Genomic DNA, 26,606 nt, shown 5'->3' with positions numbered 1-26,606 from the left:
CCATGTGCTTTTAATGGGAGTCAAGCAGTGGCGATGGAGCCGTGTTTGCAATAATTCTGTGTTTTCTCAGGAGAATGCTGAGCCTCAGCCTTAACCTTCCCAGCAGTTCATGGCACTTGCAGCTGAGTTATTTGATTAAAATATTATTTTTACCAGCTCCTTGAGAGTGCTGCAGCAATGTGATTTGTGCTCATTGTCAGGGTGTTTGTTGAGGCTCTCAGACAGGATGAACTCTCCATTCATTTGCACCGATGCCAAGGGAACTGTTGTATCTCAAAATAACGGGGCAGAATGTGCAGAAAACCTTCTACTCGTGCAGCTGCATCCAATGGGAATTACTTGGTGGTTTAGGGAGTTAATCTGCATCCTCTGGCAGTGGGATTGCAGCCCACAGTGATGCCCAGTCCCTGGAGGAGCTCAGAGTGCATTTACATCAAGGGTCTCGCTGCTCTCCTCCCTCCCAGCACATGAAGCAGCAAGGTTTTATTTCAAATATGTTCCTCTTGCTCAGCCCTTAATGGCTCAAAGTTTTATTATTTTTATTATTTTATATATATATATATATATATATATGTAATATTTAAAAAATATTTTAAAAATTATTTTATTTCCTGAGGAATAATCTGACTTACTTTCTCTAATTTTCTAAAGCAGAGCTGCTGCACAAATCCTTCCCACCAGTACAGCCAGATTCCCCAGTCTTCCCCTGAAACTCTTGTGCTACAATTTGCTTTTAAAGCCTCCCCAGCACTCGGGAGGCAGTGGGGAGCTGGGGCAGGAGGGCAGTACAAGCTGCCAAGGCTGGGACAAACAGGACTGATGGAATTTTTAAAGTGATTTCAGGTGAATTCTTACCTAAACCTGTTTTTAAAAGCAAAAATAAAAATAAAAAAACCAAGCTGGGAAGAAGCTGGGAGCTGTAAGGGATGGCCAAGGGCACCCTCGGGCTGTGAGCTTTTGCTGTATGGGCCAGGTCAAACTGGAGCTCTGCTAACTCAGTTCACTTTGGGAAAGCCACTGAAACAACAGTGGCAATTTCAGTGGCAGGGATTCACTTCTGAAGCACTAGAGGAGCATTTAGCTTCAATGAGTGATGAAACTTGGCTGAATCAGACAAATGAAATAAGTGACCTCTATCGGGCAAGGTTATACTTGTGGCTGGACTTCTTTCTTAAGCAGATTTGAAGTGCACAGAAATAGGAATTGTGTGTAAGAAGCACATTAAAGTACCATAAAAGAGGGGTCTTTGCTCTGGAGCAGGAAGGGTTAAAGGGTGCTCAGGGGGCTGAATGCTCTCTCAGGTCAGGTGCCCACAACTTTGATTTCTCAGTGCCCAGATGTTCTCTGCTGGTCTAATTAAAATGTATTGTTTAATTCCAAACACATGTTTTAAATTAGCTTAATGGCAATGCTCTAGGGGAAATAAATCTCCAGAATCATTTTTTCAGGCACTGGACAAAAATGCTGGCCTGCATTATTTGGAAAGGATGTGAGATTTGAAGTGCCCTCCATATTTGCTACCTAAAAGAGATGTCACAGCAATGTCATGGAATAATTACTTGATGAAAATATGCTTCATTTGGAGGGAATTAAATTGCAGATGATTATCCACCCCTTTGGAAAATGTAAACTGTTTCTTAACAAATGAGGAGTCCTGGTTTTTACTACAGTTTGCTCTTCCATTGGTGACTGTGAAACTTTTCATTTTACTAAATGAGATAATTGAAATCATTCTCAGTGCAATGAAGGCCCTGGAAGGGGAGGGTTTTGCTTGGTCTGTGTCAGAATTAAGGGCCCTGAGGAGCTCTGGGGCAGGACAGGGCTGCAGGGACCTGCTCTTACACAAGGTTTGAGTTTCAAACATTAAAGGAACTGGGCTGGGACCGAGCAGGCAAGGGAGGGTGGGAGTGAAATAAATTCTGGAGTGATGAAATTACTTTGGACAACTTAATGAAAAAAACCCGCTCAGATCCCACTGAGCCATTAAATGACTGAATTCCACATGGAAGCACCCATCTCCTCTGACAAGCCTTTGACAAAACTGTTTCTTTATTTTCATGGGAGTGATTCCTGACCTGAAGATTAAAAAGACTGAGGGGAGAAAGGGGCAGAAGGAGTTATGAGCCCAAGAGACAGGAGAAAATGCATTGAAAATGAACACTGAGGTGCCTGTGCATTTATTAATCCTAAAGGCAGCATTTGGGTAATACTGTAATTGATGCTAAATGATTTGCAGAACAGGCACAAATACTTTTAGATCTCCCAATATACATTTTAACATTTTTCTTTCACATTTAAGCCCTGATATGATTATAGCAACCCTTCAGAGCAACTGCCTGTTGCCAGGCTGAGCTCTTGGGCTCTGGAAATGGAAACCCCAATGGTCAGCATCCCAAATCTGGGCAAACTCAGCCCAGCATGGGAGTCCTTAGGGCAGGCTGCTTGGGAAGGTATGGGGGCTAACCCTGGGAACTGGGGTGTGGATGCTGTAGGATAATCCCAGTGAAATCCTAATTCCATGGCTGGGGGCTGTCCCAGGGAGGGAGCAGCATCGTGGTGACCTTGTCCAGGCCCCTGCCCATGGATTCCATGGCAGAGGTGACTGCAGAATAAAATGCATGCCATGGGATTCATCAACAGTGCCATGGGACTCATCAACAGTGCCATGGGATTCATTCATTAACAGTGCCATGGGATTCATTAACTGTGCCATGGGATTCATTCATGAACAGTGCCATGGGATTCATGAACAGTGCCATGGGATTCATGAACAGTGCCATGGGACTCATCAACAGTGCCATGGGACTCATCAACAGTGCCATGGGATTCATTCATTACCAGTGCCATGGGATTGATTCATTAACAGTGCCATGGGATTCATGAACAGTGCCATGGGATTCATTAACAGTGCCAAGGGATTCATCAACAGTGCCATGGGATTCATTAACTGTGCCATGGGATTCATGAACAGTGCCATGGGATTCATTAACTGTGCCATGGGACTCATCAACAGTGCCATGGGATTCATGAACAGTGCCATGGGATTCATCAACAGTGCCAAGGGATTCATTAACTGTGCCATGGGATTCATCAACAGTGCCATGGGATTCATGAACAGTGCCATGGGATTCATTAACTGTGCCATGGGATTCATGAACAGTGCCATGGGATTCATGAACAGTGCCATGGGATTCATTAACTGTGCCATGGGATTCATTAACTGTGCCATGGGATTCATGAACAGTGCCATGGGATTCATTAACTGTGCCATGGGATTCATGAACAGTGCCATGGGATTCATTAAAACAGTGCCATGGGATTCATTAAAACAGTGCCATGGGATTCATGAACAGTGCCATGGGATTCATTAACTGTGCCATGGGATTCATTAAAACAGTGCCATGGGATTCATTAACTGTGCCATGGGATTCATGAACAGTGCCATGGCATTCATTAACAGTGCCATGGGATTCATGAACAGTCCCATGGGATTCATTAAAACAGTGCCATGGGATTCATTAAAACAGTGCCATGGGATTCATGAACAGTGCCATGGGATTCATTAACTGTGCCATGGGATTCATCAACAGTGCCATGGGATTCATCAACAGTGCCATGGGATTCATGAACAGTGCCATGGGATTCATTCATTAACAGTGCCATGGGATTCATGAACAGTGCCATGGGATTCATTAAAACAGTGCCATGGGATTCATTAAAACAGTGCCATGGGATTCATTAACTGTGCCATGGGATTCATGAACAGTGCCATGGGATTCATGAACAGTGCCATGGGATTCATTCATGAACAGTGCCATGGGATTCATGAACAGTGCCATGGGATTCATGAACAGTGCCATGGGATTCATTCATGAACAGTGCCATGGGATTCATGAACAGTGCCATGGGATTCATTAACTGTGCCATGGGATTCATTCATTAACAGTGCCATGGGATTCATTCATTAACTGTGCCATGGGATTCATTAACTGTGCCATGGGATTCATTCATTAACTGTGCCATGGGATTCATTCATTAACAGTGCCATGGGATTCATTAACTGTGCCATGGGATTCATTCATTAACTGTGCCATGGGATTCATTCATTACCAGTGCCATGGGATTCATTCATTAACTGTGCCATGGGATTCATTAAAACAGTGCCATGGGATTCATTCATTACCAGTGCCATGGGATTCATTAACAGTGCCATGGGATTCATTCATTAACTGTGCCATGGGATTCATGAACAGTTAATCCAGGTGAGGCTCCTGCTCTGCTCCCATCCCTTTGGGCTGTGCTGGCACACTCAGGAGGGATCTGTGTGGTCTGAGGGATCTTTCGAGGTCCTGGGACGCAGAAGCAGCCGTGGGGTGGATGCACAATGGAGGTTTGGCCCTGCAAACAGAACAAGTGCTATTTTTGCAGCTGTAGCTGCATCTCATCAAGGTGTGCTTTGCTTCAAAAGCTGCCTGGGTAGGAGTGGGGCTTTGAAGGGGAAGATAAATACTGTAATTAGGGCTGCAGGACAACAAAAGGATTATTCTTACCTATAAAATCATTTGAGTGAAGTTGCTGCAAAGATAATTACACCCAAAACTGCTTGCATGGGTCTCATATTTTCCTTACAAGGACTTACAAGACTCATTGAATATTTATAGGCCTGGAACATGAGACTGGGTGAAATGCAAACCATAAATCCAGCCGCAGTTTATGAAGATGGAATTGCTGCAGTCGCTGGCCAGGCTTGGTGGGAGAGCAGAGCTGTGCTGGGTGTGCCAGAGCTCAGAGCCCTGCCTGGGCAGTGCTGAGGCCTCACAACTCCTGGGGCTCCCAAACCACACCTTGGGCTGCCTCCTTTATTCCCTCCTTGCCTCCCTTGTGCCTCTGCCACTGTTCCCACATGCAAATGAGCATGCTGCTTCCCAGATGCAGATCTCATATTTATAGATTAAATACAGCCTGAAAAATCATATGTTAATTACATTCTGAGGGTGTAGCAGAATTTCTCACTTGAACATATTTTGTTTTGCTGGGAATAGCACAAATTCCAGATCAATATATTTATGGTTGAAGCTTAGTAATAAATGTATCAGGCTGCAGAAAAAGCTTTCTGATCATTACTATTACTAATCATTTACCATCAGCTCAGTGCTAAGGCTCCTATCCCACATTGTGGATTTGTTTATTTGCTTTTAAAAACCTTTTGTTTTAGTTGCTTTCCAAAGCAAAGCCAGTCAAGCAGGGCATCAGAAATGGGCTGGCAGAGACCTCTGGGAGGTTGTGAGGAACAGGACACCCTGAGGTTGGCCCAGCTGGTTGGAAAACTCCTTCTGTATTCCCTGTACAGGTGCCCTGCCCTGTGTGATGCTGGAGATCCACCTTGCAGGGGCTCCCCTGTGAGCACAGGCAGGGCCCTGGGGGCTCCCAGCCCTCCTGAACTCCCAGCTGGAGCTTCAGCCCATGGCAGGGCACCCCAGCAATGCCTGGGGCAAATACATGTGCTCAGAGGGGAGTGCAGCAGGGCTGGGGTTAAATCTGGCTTTGTTTGCCCTGGGATGTTACTGAGGGGCTGAGCAGCCCCAGCACAAAACAAGGAGGGAACTGGGGAGAAATCAATACACAGCATTCAAACTGCTTTCTTGTTTACTGTACCAGAACCTTGCAAAACATCAAAAATAGAGAAGAAAGCTTAAAATACACCGTGAACTTCATTATTACAAAGAAAAGTCTGACACAACAGCCACTGGATCAACAGAACAGGCCCTCCTTGGGGCAGGCTTGAGAGCACACAAAGGTTCCTAAGAACAAGTCATTACAAATATGCCCCTCGTTTTTTTGTTGTTGTTGTTTTGGGTTTTTTTCTCTAGCTGCAAGTCCTTGGATGAACAATGAGAGCCTCAGAGCTGTGTCCATAATCCCTGGGCTGATAGGGATGAGCAGTGTGCACTTTAGGCAGAGATCAGGCTCACTTTCAGACAAGGCTGCTGCATTCTATTGAAATACATCCTGGAAAGCCACAAATAAGAACAAACAGTACCAAAACACACAGCAAACTGAAAATACCTCCAGCCCCCATCCCCTCGTACAGGTCTCATAAATCTTTCAATAAATAAGCAAATCCCAGAGGTACCAAAGGAGCTGGCAAAGCAAGAGGTAGTTTATGTAACCAAGCATCTCTGGCATGCTCTGGCAGCTGGGCCAGGGGCAGGATGCAGGCTCAGGAGAGCTGGGCTGCTCTGGGGGGCTGCCCAGAGCCCCCTGTGCCCTCCCTGTGCCCAGGCTGGCTGTGATGCCTGGGCTGCCCATAATTCATCCTCTGCGTGTGCAGCAGGGCTGCAGCAGGGCTGCAGGGCTGGGATGCAGCACGGGCAGAACGTTTCCTGGGAGCTCTGTGTGCCAGGAGTGCCCTGGGAGGGCTCAGAGCAGCGATCCCTGGCACTGCCCAGGGCTGGGCCTGGCAGGGCCTGCAGCAGCTCTGCCCACGGGCTGCTCAATACAGTAACAATGCCTGGCTGTTGTTCCAGAAAGAGCCCAACCCTGACCACATTCCCAGCACTAAAGGCTCTGCTGGCTCCTGCCAGCTCATCACTGCAGTCTCTGCACAAGGCTCTGGTAGGTTTTCCTTTCCCCTTCCCAGGAATGATGCTTCTCCACGTACTCCTTGGCCCTGCTCACAATCTCCTTCTCCAGAATGGGGTCATTCATTAAACCCTTGGACAGTGCAACAAACTCCTAAAAAGATGAAAAGAAGAATCAGTTAAAATGTCTTTGAAAAGGTCCTGATGATACTGCAATAGCTGGTACTGCCCAGCTGTGAGGCAATAAATGGAGCTGTCCTGAGTCCCTTCTCAAGGTCAAGTACCATACTTTATGTACAAAAAATGATCAATAAATAATAAATTATTACTTTACACAGCCCTCCAACTAAGACATTAAAAATCAAAGACAATTCACATTTCATGACACAAAAATTGTCAGCCTACCCAATGGCTGGGAAGTCAGGCTGGTTGTAAATGAATTGCCTGTTCTGCAAGGAGGACAATTGGCATCAGAGGTTTGAGCTCAGCTCAGCTAAACTTTCACCTCATTGTGAATGTCATGGTAAGAGTAAGGAAGTGCCAAGACAAACACAGGGTAAGGTAGGAGCAGCATGCAGCACCTGGGCAGGGACAGATACAGCAGGGTCAGCCCAACAAACACCACAAAAACCCCACATATTCCCTTTAACTTCACTGGGCAAAACACCCAGAGAGCTCAGAGCTCACAACTGTCCTCTGCCTGCTCCTCTGCCTCCCATTGACTTCCAGGCAAGAGAAATTGTGAACTTCAAACACTTGAAGGGAGATCTGATGGCTGAACTAATCTGTTCTGAGCAGCTGCTCTGATTTTCCATCAAGAGACAGCTTCCAATGCTTCAGCTTGATTGCAAATATGCTCAGATGTGTGCAAAGCAGGGCTGGGTGCAGCTCAGAGAGCAGCTCTGGTGTCACTGGGAAATGAGGATGATGTATTAGCACAGGATGGGCAGGGCATGGGGGGACACAGAGGATGGAGGAGGAGATGCACTATTTCCACACAAATAATGCCAGCTGTGGAGGGAGATAGCCCAGCTAAGAGCAGAGTTCACATCAGCATCAGGTCCTTGAAAAGCCAAGCACCCAGAGTGCCCAAATGCCCCCAGAGCCGGGAACTCTGTGGTTGAACTCTGGGTTTCTGGGTGAGCTTTGCTGCTGCAGAGCACAGAGACCCTGGGCCACACTGATGGGGAAATCTCTGAGCAGGACCAAGCAGCAGGAAAATCAAACACCCAGAGCCACAGAGCACTGCTGTGCAAGGTCTGCAGCCAGGTAAGAGAATGGGGAGATTTCATCACACACCTGAGCAAGGAGCTCTCATTCTCCCAGCTGGTGCTGAGCTGGGCTCTGGGGGAGCTGTGCCCCCCTGCCTGGGGCTGCTCCGACTGGGATTTCAGCCCCTGCCCGGCCAGATTGTGTCTGCCAGAGCTGACCCAGCCCCACAGGCACCACAGGAAGGGGGGAAAGTCTCACCTGACCTCTGCTGCCTTCATCCAGTTGCCTGGAAAGTCACAGTAATAAATACTGCTCCCACTGAACCACATCCCCAGCTTTAATTTTATGCCTCTGTGGAGGATTTTATTTAAAGTAATGTTAAAAAGTAATTTATGTAAATTACCTAAGAGCAGAAGCAGCAATGTAACATTTCTTGACAGGTAGTCCTATTAGCATTCTTTTAAATTGTGGATATGGAGGACAAAAACTTGGAAACATGTAAATGATAGAAGAAATGAGATCCTTATTCACAGTTACAATACTTAGGGCTGAGGATAATTTCAGGAAAAAATGCCAAACTGAGTCCAAAGTCTTAAATTTGAGAAAATGCAGAAGAGAGAAAAAGCAATTGGAAAAATCCCAGGAGGTGGCAAGTAAGGACTTCCCAGCTTCATCCTCCTCCTCCTCCTCCTCCTCCTTGTGAGCCCCCACAGGCCACTGCAATGCCTGGGACTCGTGTGGGTGTGAGCCCTGGAGCAGCTGCCTGCCTTGGGTCAGGTGTGGATGCTGAGCTTCAGGGAGCAGGCAGTTCATGTCCCACGTGTCCCCCCTAAGCACAAGGGACTTGCATTGCAGCTGGGCTTTGTGCTCAGTCTGGATCTGCTGCAAGCAGACCTGCACAGCCTGAGCTCTGCAGGAAACCCAGCATTGCCCCTTGTGACACATGGAATGAGCGATGACAGGGAGGCAGCACCTCTCCAGCAGCTCTTCTGCTGTGTTTGGGATATTTGCACAAATATTTATGCACTCCCATATTTTGTTGTAGCTTCAGTTTTGGTGAAAGAGGGGTCAAAGCCACAAATGTCCTTTCAGTAAGAAAAGCCAAGGGCATGGCTTGCAGCAGCCCAAGTGAAGGAGGTGATCTCTATCCTAGCCTGCTACCTGGGGCCATCCATGCCTCCAAGAGAGCTTTATTCCCACCCAGGAGTGGGGATGATGAATGTGCAGGTGCCAGCAGAGCACAGTGCAAGAGCTGAGGCTCAGCTGTGAGCCACAACCCAGAGAAATGGGAGCAAATCCTCTCCTGGACCTCAGCAGCTCCCACTCTGCCCTTTCCATGGGCAGGCTCAGCACAGACACAGCCTTTCCCAACAGCAACATCCTTAATGCAGCTTTGTCCTGTAAATTGACCAATCATCCCTAAAGAAAATGTCAACTCCTCTGTATAGTAGCTCAGATAAATCCTGTCTGATATCCTGCAGACACACACAGGTACCCAGGACACAGCTGGGAGATGAGTGAAAAAGGGTGAAGAATTCCTCAATTACCACATAATGAAAATAGCTCACACATAATGAAAATAGGATGCATGGTTAATATATGAATTATATCATGAAAGTAAGTCTGCAATTAAAGCAGTGCAGAGCAGCTGGAGCAGCCAGAAGAAGGTGATTCTCAAAGAGCAGCCCCAGGGAGGCAGAGGCCAGGTGGGCAGGCAGTGCCACAGGTACCTGGGGGCAGGAAAGCTCTGGAGGGCACAGGAAAGCTCTGGATGGCACAGGGAAGCTTTGGATGGCACAGGGAAGCTTTGGATGGTACAGGGAAGCTCTGGGTGGCACAGGAAAGCTCTGGATGGCACAGGAAAGCTCTGGAGGGCACAGGGAAGCTTTGGATGGCACAGGGAAGCTCTGGAGGGCACAGGAAAGCTCTGGAAGACTCAGGAAAGCTCTGGGTGGCACAGGAAAGCTCTGGAGGGCACAGGAAAGCTCTGGAGGGCACAGGGAAGCTCTGGAGGGCACAGGGAAGCTCTGGAGGGCACAGGAAAGCTCTGGAAGACTCAGGAAAGCTCTGGGTGGCACAGGAAAGCTCTGGGTGGCACAGGGAAGCTCTGGAAGACTCAGGAAAGCTCTGGGTGGCACAGGAAAGCTCTGGGTGGCACAGGAAAGCTCTGGAGGGCACAGGGAAGCTCTGGGTGGCACAGGAAAGCTCTGGAGGGCACAGGGAAGCTCTGGGTGGCACAGGAAAGCTCTGGAAGACTCAGGAAAGCTCTGGAAGGCTCAGGAAAACTCTGGGTGGCACAGGAAAGCTCTGGAAGGCTCAGGAAAGCTCCATGGCACAGCAGAGCTGCTGCTCCCAGCCCTCCAAACCCTCACAGGGGCTGCCCAGGTCCCTTCTGCCCCTCCTTAGTGCCTTGGAGGTTTATTTGCCTCTTTCTCTTTATTTAGGTCCTTCTGTGAGCTCTCACAGACATGGGAGATGTAATTCTGAAACCCAGCCTGCTGAATAACTTCTTGTGCCTTCCCTTTAACACAGTTTTGCATTATTTATTGCCCCATTCTTATCTCTTACTTTTTTTTGCTTCAGGTCCCATTAACTCAGTGTCAAATATTCCATAAACTTGCAAATTCAAGCAGCAGCAGGATCAGCCCATGATTTCAAAGTGATGTGCACAGTAATGTGCACAAATGATGGAGTGTCAGGAGCAAAACGTTCCAGGTTTCCCTTCCACATTAACTGTTTGCACCTGAGTGCTGGCTCCAGGCACTGCCAGGGCTTTTGCTATTTTCAGCCAAAGCCAAATGGTTAAGGATGGCTACAACATTTCCTGCTTTCCTGGAAACCACAGGAGCTCACTTCCAGCAAGAAGAAAGCCAGCAGCACTCACCATTTACAACAATTCTCATTGCATAATGGTCAATTAACATCCCTCTAATTTGGCTTTCACGAGACAGCAGGCACAACTGCTCCTGTCCCAGGTACTGCAAAGCTTTCCCTCCTCACATCAGGAAGAGCTGAAAGTAAGGAATGCTTACAGAACCATTCTTGAATTGGAAGAGTTTTTCTGTTAAAATCTTCTTCAAAGCCAACCAAGGGGATTCACCTTCCAGAAACACAACTTAACAGGATGCACTAATCCCACAGTCCACAAAGTAAATAAATAAGATGCATTCTCTACTTTGCAAAATCATGAAATGGTGAATTCTAGTATGGTTTTTTAGTCTTGAGTGGAATAAAACTCTGAGGGAATCTTTTTCTGGGAGTCATTTTCCATGGCATACATGAATATGTAACAGCAGAGCCCTAATGCAGGAAAATATGCTGAAATGAAAATTTCCAGCATTTAAATATGGGTAGTGTTCCCTCTCTTCCCACTCTTACTTAACTTCCCTGAGACTTCATCCTAACACTTGGCTTAATTTTATCATTAATTTCTCTGACTGAGCAATATCTTGCCTCTAAAAATACTTTACATTAACACTGCCTGCTAGAAATTACAGAAAATGTGTCATCTGAAACTCCAGCTCATTCTCCTGGTGAGCTCCTGGTGTCTGACACAAGTTCCTGCTGCAGATGTGACTGAAGGGGAGTCTGGCACAGGCAGAGCATCTCCTGCAGGGTTTGCAGCTCCAAACCCGGAGCCTCAAGGGGCTGGGGCAGCTCAGAAACCTTCGCAAGGCTGACACCTAGTCCGGGCTCCCTGAACTGCAGAGGCAGCTCCAGAGAGCAGAACCTGAGCAAACTGCCCAGGAAGCACCGGGTGAGCACGCAGACACGCCTGGCACACAAAGGAACCCAAAGGCCTGTGCTGCTCTTACCTGGGGAGTTGAAAATAGCAGCCCTGTTTCCTTGTGCTTTACTATTGCTGCATTCCCGGGAATGTTCCTGGCCAGCACTGGGATTTCTAAATCCATTGCCTGCAGGAATATAGAAAAAGGAAGCAGTTTCTAAGGATTTGTGGATTTTCTGGAGCTAACAATGACAATTTTAAAAAGAAAAGCACAAACAACAACCCAAACGTCTTTCCCACCTCTCCAGATTTTCAGCTGAAAAATCCCCTTCCCCAGAGAGCCCTGCCAAGAACAGAGCCCTGTACAGAACCCAGCTGCAGCTCTGAGCTGTGCAAGCCCTGGCCCTCAGCTCTGCTGCTCTGGGTCTGAGCCTTCAGTCACTATTGATGAATTGGGCACTCTGGAGATGCACTGGCTGTAAAAGCAGAAATGTTCATTTTGTGCAATTATCACAGCGTCAAATGGGGAAGAAATTCCCTCCCCCAAATCTTCAATGTGTTTCACACTGATTCCCTGTCACTCCAGAGTCAATGCAGTTTTAATTGCTGTCATTACAGTCCTGCATGAGGAGAAATTTTGCTTCAGTCCACACAGCAAGGAAACAAAACTCCAAGGAGAAAACCATGATTTTTTATAGTTTGGACAAAACTGAAGAGACAAACACCCAGGCTGATAAGGTACAGGAAGGGACTGCTAGGACTTAGCAACGTATTTTAATAATTTAAAATCCCCAAGAAAAGCACTGTTTAAATCACCACTGCAGGTGTATTGGTCTGACCATAGCATTTCCATAGCCCTGGCACAAACATCTGCTTTGCAGCAGTTAGTGCTAAAAATAACAGCCCTTAATGATAAAACCTGTTCTACACTTGGTATCAGAAACTACCAGAATTTCTGGGGTCACTCACACACGTTAATAAAGCTGCAGAGATGGTGACTGATTGAAGCTGAGCACCAAGTTTCTATTTCATTTTCTGTCATTTCCAAACTCTAAAGGGAAAGACATTTGCTCTGTCTCAGACTTGGAGGGCAGGAATTGCCACACAAGAAAAGCTTCAGGTCCCCAAATGCACAGGTACCAGTGAATTACAGCCACTAAAGGCAGAACAGATGGCCAAAGACTTCAGAGCAGGGCTGCCTTTATGCCACTGGCCTTAACCAAACGGACTGGGCTGTAAATAATTACTGCAAGAAGTGGCTTCAAATTTAATTTAGATACTTAGACTACTTCCAAGCAGTAAAAAGAACCATTTGCATTGTTGAAAAGATGCATAATTTACTGACCTAGCTTCCAGGAATAATAGCATCAAACAACATTTCAGTCCACTGGCCATCTGTTTTGTTGCATTATTTTGAGTGCAAATGTGTTTTGCTGCTCCTGCAGGAGGATGCAGGGTGTAAATTGAAGCTGTGGGGACGTTCCCCTGTAAGCACCTCCAGCCAGCAACACAGGGCTGATAGAGCAAAGGCAGGGTTTATTTAGCACTCTGTCTTTGCACTGTCCCTCATTTCCTTCCTTCTAGCCCATGCATCTTCTTGGTGGCTCTGCAATTTTACTGCTTTACAGCATCCCTTCATCTCTGCTGTTTTATCATTTGCTCTGGCTGTTATTCCAGACTTAGTGCTGCACATGCTGGCCAAGAGTGGATTGTCCTCCCAGCACAGCAGAACCTGTCCAGTTTCCTTTTCTTTTTGGTAAAAGCATGAGAATGTAATGATTTTTCCAGCATCCTGAGAGCACAGGGAAAGGCTCCAGTGCAATGGTGCTGGAGTTGTTCCTGTTGTTAGCAGGAGCAGAGGGAACTCAGAAACCTCTCAGCAGTGGAGCCTTTCCCACCATCCCGTGCCCAGGAACGTGCACAGCTCCTGGGCTCTCAGAGGATGAGATGCATTTTTAATGCCTGCTCTAATGTTTTGTTTTCTCTTCTTCAAATGCCAAACGCAAACAGATCAGTGCCAGTCAGATCTCCGAGATCTCAGACCCAGCTGACAGAGCCATTAGTGATGGCTCCTGGCTCTCCATACCTCCAGGCAGGTGGAACTAGGTGGGATTATACATTTATCTCATTTGTCTATTATATATTTATCTCACTCTGAAATACTGTTTACAGATTCATGACCTTGTTAAGTGTTGAACTTTGAGGACAATGAGAGCTGCATTTCCAAACTCCAGCCTGTTTCCTCCAGCCTAGGACCAGAAGATTTCTATGCAGAGTTTTCTGCCTTATTATCCAACAAGCTCTCAGCAGATGGCCCTTGCTGCTGCTGGCCCTCCCAGGAAAGAACTTCAGTGTCCTGGGCTGCCACTTCTGGGAGAGAGAGTGTTCCCAGCAGGGCGTTTTATTAGCACGCCTCAGATCCCACTGAACAAACACACAACCCCCAAACCCTTTGGGATGTGCAGCAGCGTCCTGCCAGCCCTGAGCCTGCACAGTTTGTACCAGACTGAGCTCACAGGCACTGCTGGGTCTCCCCAGACCCTTCTGGTGTGCCCGGCTGCTGCCTCTCAGCCCTGGCGCTCTGCGGAAATAAAGAAATAAAATAAATCAGCTTGAGTTTTGCTCAAGTGTTCTGTGAGTTCTCCTGAGGGGAGCATGGAGCAGGTGAGGAGGAGGTAACAGAGACTGAGCTTCCCTGGGTCAGGGCTCTGCAGCTCCACCCCAGCCTGCCTGGCCTGACACAGCCCAGCTTTGGAAATGTGAGAGCCTGGAAGTGCTGCACGGAGCTGGGCTGCTGTGCAGGAGCAGCGGCCACCCCTGAGCAGGGCATTTGGGGTGGAAATGCACCCCTGAGCAGGGCATTTGGGACGGAAATGCACCCCTGAGCAGGGCGTTTGGGATGGAAATGCACCCCTGAGCAGGGCATTTGGGGTGGAAATGCACCCCTGAGCAGGGCATTTGGGGTGGAAATGCACCCCTGAGCAGGGCATTTGGGGTGGAAATGCACCCCTGAGCAGGGCATTTGGGGTGGAAATGCACCCCTGAGCAGGGCATTTGGGGTGGAAATGCACCCCTGAGCAGGGCGTTTGGGGTGGAAATGCACTTGTGCTGTCCCACCAGCACCTGCCCTGCCTCATTCCTGGGATGCTCCCTCGGTTCTTACTCGTGAGGACTCTCAGATGCTGGAAATGCAGCTCATTACAAACACAAATGGGAGGCTCATTTGTATTACATAACCACATACAAATGGTGTGGTAATTTCTGTGCTCATGATGAACCAACGTTCAGCACCCACCAAACAAATGGAATAATGAAAGGCATTTGCCCACAGAACTTCACTTCAAGTACACTTATTTTTTCCTGAGAAAGCACTTGATACTAAGCAGTGCCCTACTTTGACAGGTATGAAATAAAACTGGTTATTAATTTTCAATACTGATGGCAAAAGGATTAACTGAGCGTGTCATTCATTCATTAATCATTTCAGAATTAAATAACCAAATACAGCTCTTAGATTGCTTTTTGAAGGGATGTATAAATAAATGAAAGTCCATTCTAGCAGCATTATAAGGAAGTGGGTGTTGAATCAAGCCTAGTGACAACCCCAGGAAATCAGAGTGATTTCTGCATCTCAGGTCTGCATTGTTAATTTAGCAGGATTGATAAAATTACCTTCTATCCTTTAAAAATAAATAGAGAAAACATAACAAACTGTCAGTTCAAGGGAAGAAAACCTTAATTGCTAACACTTGGAAAAAGAAATGCTTTAGTTTAGCCCTCACTAGCTTTGAAAGGTGTCCATGGAACACTGACAGCCATTCCCAGCGACAGAAGGTGCTGTTGAGGGAAGCTCTCAGGATCAGCCCCAGGAAGGTGCCTCACCTCCAGGATGGCAGCAGACATGCCCTCGGAGATGGAGCTGTTCACCAGGGCCAGGCAGCTCCTGAGGGCAGCGTGCAGCTCCTGCTGGGGCAGCTCCTGCAGCACGTGCACACCGGGGGCCCTGCAAGGACACAGCCAGAGAGAAACGGCCCGCAGGGACCCCGGGAGGGAGGGAGCCCCGCCGGGAGCGAGGGCACTGCAGCCGCCTGCCCAGGGCCCCGGGGTCTCCCATCCCTGCCTGAGCCCAAGGACAGCGCCTGGGGCTTGGCTGCCCCTGCCCGTGGGACGGTGCAGCTGGGGGAACTTCAGCCACCACAAACCCTCCCATGGTTCTGTCAGGAACAGATCTAAGTCAGACTCAGTCACAGGTGATTTAACCTAAAACATCAACATACTGCTTATTCTAGAATGTTCAATGGCTGGAATTCCTGGTCTGAGACTGTTGCATGCCAAAGGATCCAACAGCTTTGTCAGTCCCACAGAGCTGTGCATGGACACCCATTGGTATTTACCTGTGCATGGACACCCATTGGTATTTACCTGTGCATGGACAGTTATTTGTATTTACCTGTGCATGGACAGTTATTTGTATTTACCTGTGCATGGACAGTTATTTGTATTTACATGTGCATGGACAGTTATTTGTATTTACCTGTGCATGGACACCCATTGGTATTTACATGTGCCTGGACACCCATTGGTATTTACCTGTGCATGGACAGTTATTTGTATTTACATGTGCATGGATAGTTATTTGTATTTACCTGTGCATGGACAGTTATTTGTATTTACCTGTGCATGGACAGTTATTTGTATTTGCCTGTGCATGGACACCCATTTTTATGTACAGGGTTTGAAAAGGGGCAGCCAGCTGCCTGCCTTCAGCACAGAGCAGCTTTAACATGAACTCCTTACCTTTTAACTCTCTCCTTAACTTCACTGGTAAAAAGTGGATCAACCTGGACAGGAGCACACACAGAGGTCAGTGGCACTGCAGCTCATGTTTGAAACACCCAGAGAAATAAACAAAGTTTAGCACATTTTTAATCTAAAATACTTTAAATGGTGAGCTTTAAAATCATGCCACAGATCTGTTCCTCATTTGTGTCGAAGGCCTGGTGTGACACCTCCTGTGTGAGCGAGGGGCAGGGCACTGATGTGCCCAGGGACTGCCCCTGTGCTCACTGGGTAAAAATGGGCTCAGGAGGCTCAGGAGGCAGCCTGGCTGCAACTGAGACGCTCACAGGGATGCTACTCACGTGCTCTGGCAGAAAGGCTTCTTGGAAATCTAATAAACACAAAATTCTAACCCCAGTAAATAACAAACACAAAATTCTAACCCCTAGTAAATAATAAATACATAATTCTAACCCCAGTAAATGATAAACACAAAATTCTAACCCCTAGTAAATAAACAGTCATGGGCAAAAAACCCAGAAAGAGCTCTGAGAGGAAGCTGAATACTTTAAACAAAGTATTTGTTTAATACTTTAAACAAAACTTTAAAGCTTTTTGGCCTTAACTTTTTTTTTTTCAAAGTTTCATAAGCTCCTATTCTTGGAATATGGAACTGCTGAAAATTAGCTGCTGTTCCAAATTTCATTATAGGAATGAACAAAAGGAAAGCTGGAAGTGGAGACAAATGGTGAAAGTTTTACATAACACAGGCCTCAATCCTGCAACATTACCTCAGCTGCACCACCTGAGCCAATGCATAGAAAACCCAGGGAATAGAATACAATCTCATGGCAGCAAATAGATCATCTCATGGAAGTAAAGCAGAAAATAGAGTGGGGGCCTTTGTTCTTTCTCTTCTTAATTAATATACTCTTACTGTATGGGCTTTTGTATTCACAATAAAAATTACATGCTTCATAGATGGTGGCACTGATTTTCTTAAGATTTTTGTGGTTTGAGAAGCAATGTGAATAAGAAGAGTACAGCTAAATACCAATAGAGCTGAGATGCATTTTTTCCTTTAGAAATATTTTAGCTCCATGAGAGAAATATGCTCTAAAATGTTTTAAGGAGGTTCAGCCCTTGATCCAGCCTGTGCACTGCCACTGGGTTATTTCTGGTTTGTAAAGACATTAGCTTGTGAAAAAGTGAAGCAGATTTAGAAAGACGACTGAAATGTTTATAAAATCCTCACTGGAGGCAGCAAGTGCATCTTTTGACTCTGAAGCACAGCTTCATTACACCTGCTCTAGATTTGCCTTCCACACCAGCTCACTTCCACATCCTTTTGTGTATTAGCGTGGAAAAAAGCCCAGATAAAATAAAAATGTAAAAACAGCTTTGAACAATAAAATCCTATGTCCTCAAATTTGCAAAGAATAAAACTGGATGAGAAAATAGAGAAATTGTTCTTATTTGCCTATTGAGTGTCTATTTGTTTTTTATAAAGCAAATTGCCTGCAAGTTTTCAGGCTCATGTGGAGATGAATCAGAGATGAGACTGATACAGAGGGGACACCCAGATGAGCCAGGGAAGCTTTTAGTCCCCTTCAAGCAGCAGAGAGAGTTTGTTTCACATGGCACAGCTGCCTCCACAGACCTTCCCCCTGCTTGAACCAGGGCTTCAGGCTGCCTTTTCCAGCCCTGTGCTGCAGGATCCCTGATTTCCTTCTCAAAAGCCCTGCAATTACTCGTGTAACTTCAGCACAAAGTTCCACAGGTGGCACACAGAAGCAGAAGAATCAGGACAGAGGGAGAACTTTAAGATTGTTCTGAGATGGGGATGTATAAAACCCCTCAGTTTATCCCAGGCTCTGAGGTTCTGAATGGCAAAGGAGCTGGGCTGGGTTTGTGAGCTCCAGCCCTGCCCTTGCTGCTGGTGCCACACAGAGGCTGAGGCTCATTTTAATTGTGTTAATTGTGTCTGAGCCAGCAACGGCAGCAAAGCCCAGCTGGAAGGGAACAAGGACCCAGTGCTGCACGTGAGCAGAGGGGAGAACAGGGATAACAGCACTGAAACACCTTCACAGCACCAAAATCCTCATTAGCCAGGCCTGGGGGAAAACATCTCCTAGATGGCAGCTGCTGCCTTTCAAAACATTTGATAGGCTCATTTCTAAGCTGTTCCTGCTGAAATGGGCATTGCTAGTATTTGATTTGCAAAAGTACACGCTTTAGCAGTTTGTGAGTGTCTAAAACCCCACAGGGGTAACACCAGCAGCCAAGAGTCCAACCCAAATATTTTGCTGGTTTTTCTGTTCAGAACTCCTCCCTGGGATGGAGTGAAGCAGTGAGGAACAGGCTGGGCTGCCTCAGCTCCTGAACAGCCTGGGAGCTGCTGCCCCTGCAGTGCAGGAGCCCCTTCATGGGCAGTGCTGTATGGTGGGACTCTGGCCCTTCATGGGCAGTTCTGAGTTGTGGGACTCTGGCCCTTCATGGGCAGTCCTGGACTGTGGAATTCTGGCCACTGGAGCCACTGCCAAGCTCAGACCTGGTGGGAACAGCCTTGACAAGGTCTGGGCTCAGAGCTTCTCATCTCTAACAGAAATCCTCTGAGCCAGGTTCAGTTTGGAGGAGAGCTGAGGCATCTCAGATGAGTTAAATGGAAATATATAGAAATAAAAATTACAGCAGCAACTTACTGCAGGTCCAATAATGCCCAGATGGACACTGGGATCCTTTCTGTGCCACTCTGAAACAGAAGAGGAACAACTGTTTTATTAATAAAAATTATTACTTTTTTAATCAGTATAAATAGCTCCATGGTTAAAGAAGAATTAGACAAATATTATATTGCTACTTAAAAGACTGAATGTGCACCAGGTTCACACTCAGCCCTCACATTACTCCTCAGAATTCAAATATTAGCATATCTGAAAGTTAGTATTTAGCCTTTCTGCTTCATGCAATCTCTTCTGACTCAGGGGTTATTTAACTAACTCAGATATTAATTCTGAATCACTCAGGAGAACAATGCTCTGTATAATGCAGTGGTTCTGGCCACGAAGCCAAAATTGCTTGAATATTTTCCTGTGTCAAGGAACATGTGGAAGTAACTGCAGCCATTACAATCATTACTCAGGAATATGCACAAGAGACATCTGCTGCTTTTTATACCCAGAATAGACCAGGGCACCTCACTGCAAACTGCATTTGTTCCTCAGCATCATAAGGCTCCAAGGGTTATAAAAGTCACTTGAATAGTGCAGGCTGAATTTCCAGCTCAGAATGCCTGAACCTCTTACAGACACAAACAGAGCCTGACAAAATATTCCCTTTTGTGCTACCAGGGAACTTCAGCCTAGCCTGAGCACTGAGCCACAACAATGGGTGGTAAAATTTGTTTGCAGCTTCAGTGGCATTAATTAGCACACATGCAAATCAATGTAACAGCCACGGGACAGCAAGATAAAAAAGTTATTTTGAAGTAGACGATCTTTTCTTTTGTCTTCCATCAATATTGCATGTAACAGCAAAACAGTTTTCTCAGCAAGCAAAATCATCAAATATTGCTTTGATTTGAATGCTCTGTTATTCCCAGCAGGATGGAAAAGACATGGCACAGAAATAATGTGTTGGACAGATCAATAGTTACATAAGAATTTCTTTTTTCAAATGTAAATATATGATGATGTTTCCTGCAATGAACAAAACAGCCCATGCCAAACTTATCAACATCAGAAGAATGTTCTGAGTGACAAACAGGAATGTTCAAATATCCAGAACTTACCTGAGAAAGCTTCCACCAAGTACAGAGGGTCCTTGACTCTGCGCAGCCCACACACCAAGAGGAACAGATGGACAGGGCCCGAGTCTGCAGGAATGCCTGGGACAAATGATTGTAGAAATCAGCCACTGGGGCAGGGGACAGAGCTGAACGCTCCAAACTGTTCCATCAGTGAGCACAAACAATGGTAAAAGCAGTAAAGAGTGGATCATGAACAATTATCATTATTCCCCCTGCTTCCTGCTCTGCATCAGTCCTACACTGAGGATGTTCATCACTTTCTAGGGCACAGGGGTTTATTTCCAGAGACAGGCAATGGGCAGGACTTGGAGAAAGCCTGGTGCTGCTCTTGGACCCCAGAACCAGCTTTGGGCCCTGAGCTGAACAGCTCCTGGTGGTTCTCAACGGTTTTACCCCTTAGGCTGAAGAATTTTTCCTGATCCCCAATCTAATCCTGCCCAGCACAACCTGAGCCCATCTTCTCCTGAGCCCATCACCTCCATCTGCTCCTGAGCCCATCATCTCCATCTCCTGAGCCCATCACCTCCATCTGCTCCTGAGCCCATCACCTCCATCATCTCCTGAGCCCATCATCTCCATCTCCTCCTGAGCCCATCACCTCCATCATCTCCTGAGCCCATCACCTCCATCTCCTCCTGAGCCCATCATCTCCATCTGCTCCTGAGCCCATCACCTCCATCTGCTCCTGAGCCCATCATCTCCATCTGCTCCTGAGCCCATCATCTCCATCTCCTCCTGAGCCCATCACCTCCATCATCTCCTGAGCCCATCACCTCCATCTGCTCCTGAGCCCATCACCTCCATCATCTCCTGAGCCCATCATCTCCATCTGCTCCTGAGCCCATCACCTCCATCATCTCCTGAGCCCATCACCTCCATCATCTCCTGAGCCCATCACCTCCATCTGCTCCTGAGCCCATCACCTCCATCTGCTCCTGAGCCCATCACCTCCATCTGCTCCTGAGCCCATCACCTCCATCTGTTCCTGAGCCCATCTCCATCTCCTGAGCCCATCACCTCCATCTGCTCCTGAGCCCATCTCCATCTCCATCTCCTGAGCCCATCACCTCCATCTGCTCCTGAGCCCATCTCCATCTCCTCCTGAGCCCATCACCTCCATCTGCTCCTGAGCCCATCACCTCCATCTGCTCCTGAGCCCATCACCTCCATCATCTCCTGAGCCCATCACCTCCATCTGCTCCTGAGCCCATCACCTCCATCTGCTCCTGAGCCCATCTCCATCTCCTGAGCCCATCACCTCCATCATCTCCTGAGCCCATCACCTCCATCTCCTCCTGAGCCCATCACCTCCATCTGCTCCTGAGCCCATCTCCATCTCCTGAGCCCATCACCTCCATCTTCTCCTGAGCCCATCACCTCCATCTGCTCCCTTGTTTCTCATTATTTCTAACAGATCAGACAACAAAAAGCTCTGCATTTTCAGTTTACTTTGGGAACTCAGTCTATTGCTGCTGTCGTACAGTTTTTACTACACTCAAACTTTTACTGTTCAGTTTTTCTTATGTGGGTCTCTCTTTCCAGCACAGCTCCAGGAAAATCTAATGCCTCTGTAAAACCCTGCCTGTGCCATGACAGGTTATGTAAACTTCTCAAGCTCAGAGAACAGCCCTGCCACCAAGCAGAAATTACAGGAGAGTTGAAAAATCAAACTACAAAAGCATATAAATAAAACATTTTGCATGTTTTATTTGCTGCTGCAATAAGCATGTGATGACCCTGAGGTTCCACACCACTGTGGGAGCAGCTTTAAGCCCTGGCTGTTGGCTAAACAAAGATTTCTCAGTCTGTTAGTGCAGGCTTTGTTGGTTATCTGCATCCTCTCATCACATGATGTTTACTGGGGTCTGTATCTCAGCCCCATTGAAAATCAAAAGCAGTTTTCATCCTGCAATGATGACTTCAGGCCTGGCTGACCAGAGCTGCTCTGCCCCAGCCTTGAGATGCTGGAGATCAGTCTCAGGTTTCTCCTTTGCTTAAACTGCCTTGTCGTTTTCTGTCAGTCTCCAGCACAAGGCTGAACTTCCCCTGACTCTCCCAAGCCTATAGATAGGGCTTCTGAAATGGCTAAACCCAAACAGACTGTGCTGCATAGAGATCCCTGCAATGCAAGGTCAGAGAAAGCAGTCTGATCATCTGCTCTGGTCTCCAGGCTGACACAGGCAGCAAAACCTCCTGAAGCAGGCTGAGCTCCCCCAGAGGCTGCAGGTGCTGTGCTCCTGGAGGCTGCAGCCTCCCTGGGTTCAGCTTTTTGCTTTGGCTGCTGCTGCTCACAGTCTCTCAGCCACACAAACAAACTGTGAAGCTGACTGTTAACCACAATGCAAATTTACTCTGAATGCCCTTTTTTTGGTAGGTTTATCCAGTGAATGCTGACTAGCCAGTCCCTGGAGATTCTGCAGCCAGGAGACAGCAATAACCCCACACCATCACCTCTGCAGCTCCCAGAGACTATGAAAAACCACCAATTCCGTGATATTTGTACTGAGATTGTACTGCACCCATCATAATAATAACAACAACAGCAAAAACCCTTCACAGCACTGCTTCCATTTGTGTCAGGCAATTGCAATTTACATTGGCACCCAAACTATCAAATGGAGTGCACACAAAGCTGGGATTCCTCAGAGTTCCGTTTGGCACCATTCAAATCTGGGGGCTGCACTTCTCCCACCATAAAGTGCATTTGGTGCATTCTGCCACTCACTTAAAGCCACCACTAAATTCCTTTTGAAGCCATTACATTGATGTAAAGAGGCTGTTTGGGTATTGGTGTCATATTTAAAGTGAGCAAATGTTTCCTCTGACTGACAGAAACATCAGCACAAAGAATATTCACAGGAAGCCTGTTCTGTGCAGGGAAGCCTGGAAGCATTCTGAAGAGCCTGTTCCATTAGAGAGAGCAGCCTGGCACCCTGAACAGCCAGGGAGTTTCACAGAGATGCCTCAGATGAAATAAAACCTGCGCTGCAGGGTGTGAGCTGTGCTTTGCATTCTGTCCTGGGAGTCCTGAGTGCGACAAAGGCTCAAGGGTTCTGCTAAAGACACAGGCAAGGGTTACCTGGAGAAATGTTTCTCCCCAAAAAAATCATCAAGTGCCTTCAGACATGGAATAGAACTTCATGAAAAAAATTTTTAAAACAGAAAAGCTCACAAATGCCATGAGCTGAAGGAGACTGGGCAGCTTCATCTGCATTAAAGCTCAGGGTCTTTTCACATTGAGAACATTGTGCAAGTGCACACTGCCAAAATCACATCCTCCTGAGCAAAACTGCCTCCTGCTGTTGAGGGTTTGCTTCTGACTGCTCCAAGTTCAGTGGAATTTTAAACACTTTGGAACTGCAAATGCCCAGAAAAAACCAATTCACTGAGAGCTCCTAATTAGTCCCTGGAAAGCCAAAGGTACAGCCAGAAAGCCTGAGCCCATGTGCAGTATTAAAAGAAGTGGAAATTGTAGGCTGCCACCAGAGATGGACACAGGCACCAGGCAGAGAAGATAAATGAGATGAAGCAGTCATAAAAACAATACTGAATAATCTGATGCCAGTTTCCAAGTTATTATTTAATAAGGCACAGATGTTAGAGTCACATTTTAGTTTGCTTTTCATGTACATTATGAATTATTTTGCACTTTTGCATAAGCACACATTAGGCAAAAAACTGTCTCTAATACATTAGAAATTCACTTTAGGGGGAGCTTCCCTCTCCTCAATCTGTTGACAGCTCATTTAATCACAAAATTGTTGGACAAGAGATCAAATCAACACTAAGGCTGTGCTAGCAAGTGACAAATCATTTCACTTCAGACAATTATTAATCTTGGTGGCACTGTGATTTACTGAGAACAAAATAACCTCACAATGCTCAGTTCCCAATTGCCCCTGGCTCTGACTAATGGCTCACATCTCCTGATGGGATAAAGCCACTGGGGAGGATTCACTTGCAGCAGAGGGAACAGCTGAGATCAGGCTGAGGGATGTAAAACTGAAACGTTTCCACCAGGCTGAAATGCCTATAAATCCCCCTTTTGGGGAGGGATGGAGTGATTAAAGATTGCCACGACCAGGTGACTCAGAATTAGGGCACTGCCTCACCTGGGCCTGCTCAGGTGAGAGCAGGGCAGAGGCAGCTCCAGCCCAAACAACCAAACACCAGCATTTATGTCTCCCTGCAGGCAGCCCAGGCTGTGACAGAATAAAGGCTGTGACAGAATAAAGCTCAGGGATTTGTGCTGTGCTCCCCATGGCTCTCCTGGTGCAGCCCAGCCCTGCCCAGAGCACAGACCCAGAGCATTTCTGGCTGCTGGGTGGCCCAGACTCATCTGATGGATGTTCTGCCGTTTCCCATAGAGTTAAGGCACTTTGTTACATAATTAGTTAAACTGATTCTAAGTTTCTTTCATCCTTGACATCTATTAGGAATAAACACAGAAAACAAAGGGAAAAATGGGTTTTACCTGCATTTTGTAGAAATCCATACCAGTCAAATGTTTCACTGGGTGTCGTATTAATTCCTGTGTAAAAAGAGGAGACTCCCATGTTAAATGTCCCCTGAGCTGTGGCTCCTGAAGGCTTTGGGAAGTCCAAAAAAGCAATATTTCTGCCAGGCACCCTGAACTGCTCTGCAGCTGCCCTCACCAGCAATGCCTGTGCAGCCCTTCCACAGGCTGGAATTCAGTGGGAAATGCTGAACAACCCCCAGTGCTTCAACTTCTCCAGCAACACAGCCCTGCTAAACCTGCCTTCTAAAACTACACCTGGGATGGCATCACCTGAGGGGGAACATTATTCCAGAACAGATCCAGGGCAGCTGGGACACAGAGCCCTCAACACAAAAGGACGTAAATTAAATTTATACACAAATCAAATATTAATCTGTCCTGAATATTAATGCATTCCTTTTTCCTTATGTTAAAGATTAATTATTTTAATGATGAAACTACTTTATTAATTTATTTAAACACTTATTTAACTATTACCTCCCTAGGAACATAAATATAAACTAAACATGGGCTAAACAGACTTCACAATGAGTTATTTCAACAGCACAGCCTGCAAAAGGATGTTACTTTCTTTGAAAGTGAAATACACAAGATGGAATGAGTTTTGGAATCCACAGAGAGTAATTTTTAATTAAATAAATTGGGAAATGAAGCCATCACACCTAAAACACTGAGTTGTGCTCCCTGGATTATCAGTGATGTACTTGGCTCTCACTGGGCTGGGAACTCACCCTGGAGCATTTTAAGGAACTTGGGGCTCCAGGATAGAATTCCCCACCCTCAAACCTTCTGCAGCCTTTGGAGAAATCCCAGAGCTGCCCCAGTGCCAGCTGACCTTGGAAGGCAGCTGGGAAAAGCTCCACAGAGCACCCAGTGCGGGGAAACTGAGGCAGAGGCAAAAAGCCCAACTTAGGGAGCAGCCCAGCCCAGCCCAGCCCAGCCGGAAGCACAGACGTGGAATCCTTCATCAGGATCTCAAAGCTCTCACCTTGGCTTTGGACATAAATTTTCTTCCTAGCATCTGGCTTTAAAGAGAAGGAGAAGAAAAAACTTTCAGAGTTCAACATAAGAATATCTGTTCAATCTTAAAAACAAAAACCAAAAACACAATAAAGAGCAACAAAACACGTCAATGTGATTTTCTTCTGACTATTGAAAATCAAAATTATGAGATACATTAAGGAACTCCAAAAGCCAACAACGTAATTTATATTTACTATGTCCATTTACAGTATCAATGAATCAATTTTGCAATAAACACAATTACCAAGTTAGCACAAATATATATATATTTTTTAGTTTGTCTCTGTATCCTTTCTTATGACCATTACCCTGATTTTCTGGAATAAAACAAATTTCAACTGTCTAGCTGGAAATCAGCACTAGTTCCCAAAAAGCTGTTGGTCTTGGAAGACTGGTTTTGAAAATCCAGTTTATATTTATCTATAATACAATTTAGAAACATATCAGTTTCAGAAACTGCTGTCAAATATTAAGACTTGCCAAGACTGGAAAACTGGTGCCTGGCGGTTATTGCAGAACATTCACAAATAAAAATTACAAAATAAATTACCTTAAAATGGCTGTAGTAAAAGAGGCAATTACTACACTTCCAAAATCCCTCCTGAAGCGCTGTTATTTAATTTAGGTGATTAAAGAAGCAATTTCCTATTTCAATATCTTTCTATAACTCAAACTGTGGATTTGTGGAATATTTTTTTTTTTAATGAAGAGAAAATCAATTCAGAAACAAACTTCAATTCTTGAACCAGTCACCTCAGGAAATAGGAAGCCACAGAAGTGATTTTTTTTTTTCATTGCAGAGATTTTGGTTTTCCCTGTTGTTCCTCTGTGGCTGCCCCTCAGTCCCCTGCCCAGGCTCTGCAGTTACTAAAAATGAACTGGGAAAAGAAACTGGAAGAAAAGAGGTCACTAAAAAAGTCATCTCCAAGCAGCTCACAGATGGGGAGGAGGTGGTTT

At 46.3% G+C, this 26,606-nt stretch overlaps 1 protein-coding gene across 3 annotated transcripts in view; it reads right to left on the bottom strand.

The window, feature by feature from the left end:
• Window positions 1–5,628: 5,628 nt before the first annotated feature.
• The window catches only part of GLT1D1 (glycosyltransferase 1 domain containing 1), a 35,968-nt gene continuing 14,990 nt past the window's right edge, over window positions 5,629–26,606 (bottom strand). For all 3 annotated transcript variants that reach the window (XM_066562401.1, XM_066562400.1, XM_066562403.1), the window contains exons 5-12: window positions 25,615–25,651; window positions 24,582–24,638; window positions 20,090–20,185; window positions 19,002–19,051; window positions 16,318–16,361; window positions 15,403–15,523; window positions 11,609–11,707; window positions 5,629–6,735 (exon numbers count right to left, since the gene is read on the bottom strand). In XM_066562401.1, the coding sequence (XP_066418498.1) occupies window positions 6,589–6,735; window positions 11,609–11,707; window positions 15,403–15,523; window positions 16,318–16,361; window positions 19,002–19,051; window positions 20,090–20,185; window positions 24,582–24,638; window positions 25,615–25,651 (651 nt within the window). In that variant the 3' untranslated portion in view covers window positions 5,629–6,588. The remainder of the gene's footprint in view (window positions 6,736–11,608; window positions 11,708–15,402; window positions 15,524–16,317; window positions 16,362–19,001; window positions 19,052–20,089; window positions 20,186–24,581; window positions 24,639–25,614; window positions 25,652–26,606) is intronic.

This window comes from Molothrus aeneus, chromosome 18, assembly GCF_037042795.1.
Source record: "Molothrus aeneus isolate 106 chromosome 18, BPBGC_Maene_1.0, whole genome shotgun sequence".
Classification (NCBI taxonomy): Eukaryota; Metazoa; Chordata; class Aves; order Passeriformes; family Icteridae; genus Molothrus; species Molothrus aeneus.
The sequence above is the reverse complement of the archived record's forward strand: the minus strand, read 5'-3'. Positions and strand labels throughout refer to the sequence as shown.